Source organism: Polyodon spathula, chromosome 15 (assembly GCF_017654505.1).
Source record: "Polyodon spathula isolate WHYD16114869_AA chromosome 15, ASM1765450v1, whole genome shotgun sequence".
NCBI lineage: Eukaryota > Metazoa > Chordata > Actinopteri > Acipenseriformes > Polyodontidae > Polyodon > Polyodon spathula.
The window spans coordinates 4098956-4109271 of NC_054548.1; the positions used below are offsets into that span (position 1 = coordinate 4098956).

At 38.8% G+C, this 10316-nt stretch overlaps 1 protein-coding gene across 1 annotated transcript in view; it reads right to left on the reverse strand.

Moving 5' to 3' along the window:
* The window catches only part of LOC121327656 (von Willebrand factor A domain-containing protein 3B-like), a 69770-nt gene that overhangs the window by 42942 nt on the left and 16512 nt on the right, over positions 1-10316 (reverse strand). Inside the window, exons 12-15 of the mRNA XM_041271793.1 lie at positions 7377-7434; positions 6885-7041; positions 1953-2071; positions 414-464 (exon numbers count right to left, since the gene is read on the reverse strand). Of these exons, the coding sequence (XP_041127727.1) occupies positions 414-464; positions 1953-2071; positions 6885-7041; positions 7377-7434 (385 nt within the window). The remainder of the gene's footprint in view (positions 1-413; positions 465-1952; positions 2072-6884; positions 7042-7376; positions 7435-10316) is intronic.

The following is a 10316-nucleotide window of genomic DNA, read 5'->3' on the forward strand; positions in this document are numbered from 1 at the left end:
CATTTATAACACATCTATAACCTCAATCTGCTAAACAGCTGTGCATAGAAAGGGGGTCAAATTCAATAAACTTCAGGGATAGAAACAAGACTCTTATTCCACAGATGTTTGATCCATTCCTGGCTTTACTATGAGTTTATTAAAAGATACCTGAGCTTGTTACCTATACACACTGGGGCTAATCAGCGCTGGGGCTAATCACATGGAATGTGTGAAACGGATACTTTCCTCCTGCACTTTTAAGCTTGGAAAACCCCTAGAATTCATACAATGAATGTGATGAATAAGCTCCATATCTGCTCAGCTTATTGCATTAGTTTATATTACTCTGAAATGCAGACATGTTGCAGAGCTGCCTTCAGATACTATTTTACATTCTTGTGAAATGCAGACGCGTCTGTGAGCTCACATACTTATCTCTTTCCTCTTGGGTTAAAGCTCTCCACACAATTCCATTAAGACGTCTTGTGAAAGAAAACAGAAAAGCCTGTTATTGATGAGTTTTAGTGCTGTTCTAACATGATGAATATATATCATTCTTACTCTGACATGTGATTTCAAGCTGTTTTTTATGTATGAGTCACACTCCTGTGGCCCATCCTTGAATTAGCTGTAATATATCTTTACACTTGACCTGTGTGCCCTTATACATGTTTACCAGGGTATCTTTGCACTTTTTCCATGGCTCTGCTATACCATTCCCATAGCGCCCCCTGGTTTATCACACCTAGCCATTCTGTGCCATGCTGTTACTGTGCTTTATTACACATTGCTATGTGTTTCTGTAGGGCACTTGTATAAGGTGTGGCTGTTAATGCATGTACACAGCAACAGCTCTACAGTCTTCACCCCAATCTGGACTAACTGGGGTTTCTGAATGCGTTTTTCAGACGACACACTAAATCAGTGTGATCTTGTTTAACTGCAAACTCATTGCGTAAAGGTGTGCTGGTAAAGCATAGTAAAGAGCAGTAAAGTGAAATCACGGTAAAGCACCCACATGCATTGTATACAACATATACACACTGTAAAGCATCGTGAAAACAATGGTTAACCTTTGCAAAGCAGGAGCAACACTGTACATCCCATGAGAATGGGAAAAGTGCATCCCATCAGCAAAATGACTGTGGTAAAGTACTGGAACCCATTAATACTGCAGCTATACACTGCTCTGTAACCCTGACGTGATCATTATATAACCCAGTGAAGTGGTGTGTGTGCTGTTGTCAAATATAACCCAGTGAAGTGGTGTGTGTGCTGTTGTCAAATATAACCCAGTGAAGTGGTGTGTGTGCTGTTGTCAACGGTACAAATATAACCCAGTGAAGTGGTGTGTGTGCTGTTGTCAACGGTACAAATATAACCCAGTGAAGTGGTGTGTGTGCTGTTGTCAAATATAACCCAGTGAAGTGGTGTGTGTGCTGTTGGCAACGGTACAAATATAACCCAGTGAAGTGGTGTGTGTGCTGTTGTCAACGGTACAAATATAACCCAGTGAAGTGGTGTGTGTGCTGTTGTCAATGGTACAAATATAACCCAGTGAAGTGGTGTGTGTGCTGTTGTCAATGATACAAATATAACCCAGTGAAGTGGTGTGTGTGCTGTTGTCAACGGTACAAATATAACCCAGTGAAGTGGTGTGTGTGCTGTTGTCAACGGTACAAATATAACCCAGTGAAGTGGTGTGTGTGCTGTTGTCAGTGGTACAAATATAACCCAGTGAAGTGGTGTGTGTGCTGTTGTCAGTGGTACAAATATAACCCAGTGAAGTGGTGTGTGTGCTGTTGTCAATGGTACAAATATAACCCAGTGAAGTGGTGTGTGTGCTGTTGTCAGTGGGGCTTTGTTTTTGTTCTTTTTCTTTGTTTGCTTGTTTGGTTTTTTGGTTCTTTGTTGTAAGAGTGTAAAAAGTTTCATATTGAAATGCAGATTCAGAAATTCTGCAGATTCACCTTTCATAGGCTTTCAGAGCCTGCTTCAGCTTCTCTTTGTAAACTTTCAGGTTCACAGCCTGGGGATTAACCAGCGTGATCCGTGTCTTGCTGTTACTTACATGGGCCAACGGTAAAATCTAAGAATATAAAAATATAAGAACAAATGCATGAATTACTGGGGTTTTACAGAAATACCAATTGAGGTGTAAATAACACAGCAGGCTTAAGAGCACAGGACAGGGTGCCAGGGGGCAGTGCGGATAACAAGAGCACAGGACAGGGTGCCAGGGGGCAGTGTAGATAACAAGAGCACAGGACAGGACAGAGTGCCAGGGAGCAGTGTGGATAACAAGAGCACAGGACAGGACAGGACAGGACAGGGTGCCAGGGGGCAGTGTGGATAACAAGAGTAAAGAACAGGACAGCACAGGACAGGACAGGGTGCCAGGGGGCAGTGTGGCTAACAAGAGCACAGGACAGGACAGGATGCCAGGGGGCAGTGTGGATAACAAGAGCACAGGACAGGACAGGATGCCAGGGGGCAGTGTGGATAACACAGATGTCAAATAATCAAATTTTTGATAATCACTGTGTGGTTTTTTTTTGCTGTTTTACTTGAAAAGGTTGTAATATAGTACAACATAGGAGCTGTAACACATGTAAAATTAGACATTTCAAACTCAAATCAAGCCATAGTATAGGTCAATGGGACAATATAACCTCCTGAAGATGGTTATTGTATTGCAGGACGGTAAAGATCTCGAAACAGCCTTATTCAGGATCTTCCTGTTGAAATCTTTACAGAGCAGCACACTGAAAGCTGGCAGTGCATTTCACAAGGGCTGCGTGCAGCATACAAATACAAGAGAGAAATGTGTTACATATTGTCTAGTTGAGCTGCAGAGGTCACACATGCAGTGGAAGTGGAGCACTGCTCCTTGGTAATGAGGAGTTGCCATGGCAGCCTCTTATAGTACCATTTTATATGCAAGGAAATGCGCTTCATAGGGGTGGCCTTCCAAAATGGCCTTCTTTCATTGCATTTGCTTTTTTTATACAAGAAATCCCAGCACACAAATCAACTACAAGCAACACACAATTCCAGAGCTCAGACTATTTAACCAGTTGCTGCTGGAAACGCTTTCTGAATGCAAGGTACCTGTTGCTCTATTTGCATTTCCAAGTACATATGGAAGACTCACCATTTACAGGAAGGCTTGTATACTTGTAGACTACTGAATGCAAAGTGTGCTGCATGTAGTGAAGCATTTGCTTCGCTGTGATTAATACACTGCACACAAGCGAGCCTAGCATACTGCACATTGCCACTACAATACTTGATAAGACCCTCATGTTTTAAGCATGGAAAGACTTGGCACCTTTAGCATATCAGTGTAGCATAGGCTTCATAATGCTTTTCAATGGGAAACCATTTGAATATATTTTCAACTTTAAATAAATAGCAGTAATTATCCTTGTATTTACAAAAACATACCTTTGAATCATTTTTTATCCACAATAATATTTAAGCAGCTTAGTGTCTTATATTTTACACAACCATTGCCCTGCTAAAATGTAAGGACCCAAATTCCACATTCATTGATCAGATGCAAGTGGACCATTGGTCGCTCAATACCAGAACAACCATAAAAAAGCAGAGTTCCAATCCTTTCCCATTGGAAACAAAAAGATAAGCATCTGTACACAATGTCTGCTGCATGAGAAATATCGTGTGTGATGAATGCTGAAGGCTTTCCACACAGTGCAGAAGTGTCAGAGCGCCCTCTGCTGTTCTCACACCCTCAACACAGACACCACAGCTCTCTTCATTTTGCTGAAAGCTAATTTCCAAAGGCTTTGATTGAACTTTACACTACGCTTTAAATCAATACCGTTGGCGTGTGTTTGAAATTCCTGTGGTAACAATGTTAGCAATTGAGTCAGCTGCAAGTGTCAGCATTGACATACAGTAACGCTCAAGACAATCCCAGAGGAAGTCTTTCAAGATAGAAACATGCAGCAGAATGTCTGTCTGCTGCTCAGCTTCTATCAGTGACCGTGGCCAAAGCTGGCCAGCCTGCATTTGCAGGAATCTCAAATCGAACCAGCAGCATATGTTTCTGTAACGCTTTGCGAGGCAGCGACAGCAATGCAGCTCCCTGAGCTGCATTTGGGTTACAGCCTTAGTTGCTTGATAGGAACTTAATTAAGCGAGACTCACCCATAGCAACTTCTGAATTCTCAGATACTTTAAAAAAGTCAAGTAGACATTACAAACACATCACCCATAGCAATCTGAATTCTCAGATACTTTAATAAAGTAAGTCTATTCCGAGCTCTGGTCCAATCGTTCGATTTTATTTCTCTTTGAACTTGCTGGGATAATCCTTGTGGTTCGGCCATGCTATGGTGGTATTTCTAGAGGATACTGTAGTTATTGCAAGAATGAGGACAATGGGACGAGCTCCTGAAAGGGTAGACAGTCTCATTGGTATTTCTAGTGGATACTGTAGTTATTGCAGGAATGAGGACAATGGGACGAGCTCCTGAAGGGGTAGACAGTCTCACTGGTATTTCTAGTGGATGCTGTAGTTATTGCAGGAATGAGGACAATGGGACGAGCTCCTGAAAGGGTAGACAGTCTCATTGGTATTTCTAGTGGATACTGTAGTTATTGTTTGAATGAGGACAATGGGACGAGCTCCTGAAGGGGTAGACAGTCTCATTGGTATTTCTAGTGGATGCTGTAGTTATTGCAGGATTGAGGACAATGGGACGAGCTCCTGAAGGGGTAGACAGTCTCACTGGTATTTCTAGTGGATACTGTAGTTATTGCAGGAATGAGGACAATGGGACGAGCTCCTGAAGGGGTAGACAGTCTCAACGCTTGTTGTACAAGTTTGAAGACTTTGAGAAAGAAAGTTTATTTTCATTCAGTATAACATAGTATAGTAACCCAGCATCTTGACCACTTTATTGACATTCCAGTACACTGGATGCAACGCGACAAAGGGTTAATGTGTTTGGCACAAGCTGATCTTATAAGTGTCAGTGCAGTTACTGAACTGAATTAGAAAAACATGTACAAACTTGCAGTGTTTGCCTGATCTGCTTGTTCAATACAAGCCCGATTTACTGAGGCTCCCGGGAGAGTGCGTGCTGTTTGTAAACATGCCTGCTCAGAAACTAAAAGGTATCAAAGTGTTGTGTTCATAGCTGATGTCCTTGTGAATAATTTATTTCCACGTCATTGACAAACCATTCCCAGGAATTAGATTTAAAGTATACAGGAACACTGTTTACATGAGATTAAATCCCAGTAGCCTATCAGAAAAAAAGCCATAATTTACTGTACTTCATTTGCTGTTTATTTAACATTTTAACCTTCTACATATAATCGGTTTTAAAATAAATGCTATAAACATACCTTCATTAATGCCTGTGTCTCACTGAGTAACCTGTGCAACTGCACTGCTCTCTAGTGGTGTAAAACAGCACTGCAAGAATGATCCTAATTTTTGTATGTGAAGTAGCGTAATATTTCTGCCATGCACCAGAGGAATTCATTATACTGACAGAAACATATTCTTGATAACTGCATGTATTCCTGTTACATACACGGCTATTGACATGAACTTTTCAAGAACCTCCAAACAGACAGCTCACTCATCTATGATCTGCAGCAATGGATTCAAATTCAACCTCCACACTTACTTCAAAGTAGTGAATTAGAGCTGGCAGCAGACAGGCATCTCCAGCATGTGTGTTCATGAAGCTACTAAACCACATTACACCACAACTGGGCAAGCAGTTCTCCAGATATGCAAGTGACATGCCAGTGTACATACATACTGTACAGTACACCATGAACACATCCCTACAGTGTATACCTGGATTACAATATAATCACTTACTGAACCAAGCAAAGTGCATAATGTATAAACTCTACAGCGTGACTTTGTGACACAATGTGCCTCCAGAGATATACACCCCTACCTGGGGACCAACTACTTGCCATTGAAACATAAGAACATAAGAACATAAGAAAGTTTACAAACGAGAGAAAGCCATTCGGCCCATCTTGCTTGTTTGGTTGTTAGTACCTTATTGATCCCAGAATCTCATCAAGCAGCTTCTTGAAGGGTCCCAGGGTGTCAGCTTCAACAACATTACTGGGGAGTTGATTCCAAACCCTCACAATTCTCTGCGTAAAAAAGTGCCTCCTATTTTCTGTTCTGAATGCCCCTTTGTTTAATCTCCATTTGTGACCCCTGGTCCTTGTTTCTTTTTTCAGGTCAAAAAAGTCCCTTGGGTCGACACTGTCAATACCTTTTAGAATTTGGAATGCTTGAATTAGGTTGCCGCGTAGTCTTCTTTGTTCAAGACTGAACAGATTCAATTCTTTTAGCCTGTCTGCATATGACATGCCTTTTAAGCCCGGAATAATTCTGGTCGCTCTTCTTTGCACTCTTTCTAGAGCAGCAATATCTTTTTTATAGCGAGGTGACCAGAACTGAACACAATATTCAAGATGAGGTCTTACTAGTGTATTGTACAGTTTTAACATTACTTCCCTTGATTTAAATTCAACACTTTTCACAATGTATCCGAGCATCTTGTTAGCCTTTTTTATAGCTTCCCCACATGGTCTAGATGAAGACATTTCTGAGTCAACAAAAACTCCTAGGTCTTTTTCATAGGTTCCTTCTCCAATTTCAGCATCTCCCATATGATATTTATAATGTATATTTTTATTTCCTGCGTGCAGTACCTTACACTTTTCTCTATTAAATGTCATTTGCCATGTGTCTGCCCAGTTTTGAATCTTGTCTAGATCATTTTGAATGACCTTTGCTGCTGCAACAGTGTTTGCCACTCCTTTGCCAAACAGTTCATGCAATTCAGAATCTGCAGGGTTTTCCATTGTAACCAAAGAAACCAGGGGCTTACCTCATCAAACACTTTAGAACAGACGTGCTTGTCCAATATGGGAATGTATTTTGCGGTCTGCGGCACAGCTGTAGGTGCCAAGGCATCCATGATGGTGAGCCTTCTGGCAACCAAACCATTGGTTTTAAGCCAGCGAGCTGAGGACATGTCCAATGACCTTCAAAAGAGAAAAGACAAGTTAAAGGGGCCTTTAATGACCAGTAAGCACACACACAAACACAGTGAATAAAAGAAATAAGAAAATAACAGAGTGTCTGATAGCTTGCTGTGTTTATAGTACATCATTACTGTCTGAAGTATCTGCATCTTTTATTCACACTAAAACCAGCATGTGTTGTGTTTAAAGAAAAAACAAGGCATGTCCGTGAGCATTATTGTGTGTTATTTAATTCACTTGCAGGGTGTAACGTGTTGTTCACAAATCATCCAGTCTCAATACTGTAACTCAATACTGCAGCCTGAGCTCCTCAAGATAATAAAAAGGCCACTCACTCCTTTGGTTTGCATTTTGCTTTCTTCTGAGTCTGTTTGTTTGCTGTTAAATGAAGTCCTGCAATAAGAAATTAAGCAATTATTAAACACAGGCTTTCAGAATAATTATAGCAATGAAGCACTGATTAAACACAGGCTTTCAGAATAATTATAGCAATGAAGCACTGACTAAACAAAGGCTTATGTAATAATTATAGAAATGAAGCATTGATTAAACACAGGCTGATGTAATAGTTATAGAAATGAAGCATTGATTAAACACAGGCTGATGTAATAGTTATAGGAACAAAGCACTGATTAAACACAGGCTGATGTAATAGTTATAGGAACGAAGCACTGATTAAACACAGGCTGATGTAATAGTTATAGAAATGAAGCATTGATTAAACACAGGCTGATGTAATAGTTATAGGAACGAAGCACTGATTAAACACAGGCTGATGTAATAGTTATAGAAATGAAGCATTGATTAAACACAGGCTGATGTAATAGTTATAGGAACGAAGCACTGATTAAACACAGGCTGATGTAATAGTTATAGGAACGAAGCACTGATTAAACACAGGCTGATGTAATAGTTATAGGAACGAAGCACTGATTAAACACAGGCTGATGTAATAGTTATAGGAATGAAGCACTGATTAAACACAGGCTGATGTAATAGTTATAGGAACGAAGCACTGATTAAACACAGGCTGATGTAATAGTTATAGAAATGAAGCACTGATTAAACACAGGCTGATGTAATAGTTATAGAAATGAAGCACTGATTAAACACAGGCTGATGTAATAGTTATAGGAATGAAGCACTGATTAAACACAGGCTGATGTAATAGTTATAGGAATGAAGCACTGATTAAACACAGGCTGATGTAATAGTTATAGGAACGAAGCACTGATTAAACACAGGCTGATGTAATAGTTATAGAAATGAAGCATTGATTAAACACAGGCTGATGTAATAGTTATAGGAATGAAGCACTGATTAAACACAGGCTGATGTAATAGTTATAGGAATGAAGCACTGATTAAACACAGGCTGATGTAATAGTTATAGGAACGAAGCACTGATTAAACACAGGCTGATGTAATAGTTATAGAAATGAAGCATTGATTAAACACAGGCTGATGTAATAGTTATAGAAATGAAGCACTGATTAAACACAGGCTAATGTAATAGTTATAGGAACGAAGCACTGATTAAACACAGGCTGATGTAATAGTTATAGGAACGAAGCACTGATTAAACACAGGCTGATGTAATAGTTATAGAAATGAAGCACTGATTAAACACAGGCTGATGTAATAGTTATAGAAATGAAGCACTGATTAAACACAGGCTGATGTAATAGTTATAGGAACGAAGCACTGATTAAACACAGGCTGATGTAATAGTTATAGGAACGAAGCACTGATTAAACACAGGCTGATGTAATAGTTATAGAAATGAAGCACTGATTAAACACAGGCTGATGTAATAGTTATAGGAACGAAGCACTGATTAAACACAGGCTGATGTAATAGTTATAGGAACGAAGCACTGATTAAACACAGGCTGATGTAATAGTTATAGAAATGAAGCACTGATTAAACACAGGCTGATGTAATAGTTATAGAAATGAAGCACTGATTAAACACAGGCTGATGTAATAGTTATAGGAATGAAGCACTGATTAAACACAGGCTGATGTAATAGTTATAGGAACGAAGCACTGATTAAACACAGGCTGATGTAATAGTTATAGAAATGAAGCACTGATTAAACACAGGCTGATGTAATAATTATATAAATGAAGCACTGATTAAACACAGGCTTATGTAATAATTATAGCAATGAAGCACTGATTAAACACAGGCTGATGTAATAATTATAGAAATGAAGCACTGATTAAACACAGGCTTATGTAATAATTATAGAAATGAAGCATTGATTAAACACAGGCTGATGTAATAGTTATAGAAATGAAGCACTGATTAAACACAGGCTGATGTAATAGTTATAGGAATGAAGCACTGATTAAACACAGGCTGATGTAATAGTTATAGGAATGAAGCACTGATTAAACACAGGCTGATGTAATAGTTATAGGAATGAAGCACTGATTAAACACAGGCTGATGTAATAGTTATAGGAATGAAGCATTGATTAAACACAGGCTGATGTAATAGTTATAGGAACGAAGCACTGATTAAACACAGGCTGATGTAATAGTTATAGGAATGAAGCACTGATTAAACACAGGCTTATGTAATAATTATAGAAATGAAGCACTGATTAAACACAGGCTTATGTAATAATTATAGAAATGAAGCACTGATTAAACACAGGCTTATGTAATAATTATAGAAATGAAGCATTGATTAAACACAGGCTTATGTAATAATTATAGAAATGAAGCACTGATTAAACACAGGCTTATGTAATAATTATAGCAATGAAGCAGTGATTAAACACAGGCTGATGTAATAATTATAGAAATGAAGCACTGATTAAACACAGGCTTATGTAATAATTATAGAAATGAAGCACTGATTAAACACAGGCTTATGTAATAATTATAGCAATGAAGCACTGATTAAACACAGGCTGATGTAATAATTATAGAAATGAAGCACTGATTAAACACAGGCTGATGTAATAGTTATAGGAACGAAGCACTGATTAAACACAGGCTGATGTAATAGTTATAGAAATGAAGCACTGATTAAACACAGGCTGATGTAATAATTATAGCAATGAAGCAGTGATTAAACACAGGCTGATGTAATAATTATAGAAATGAAGCACTGATTAAACACAGGCTTATGTAATAATTATAGAAATGAAGCACTGATTAAACACAGGCTTATGTAATAATTATAGAAATGAAGCATTGATTAAACACAGGCTTATGTAATAATTATAGAAATGAAGCACTGATTAAACACAGGCTTATGTAA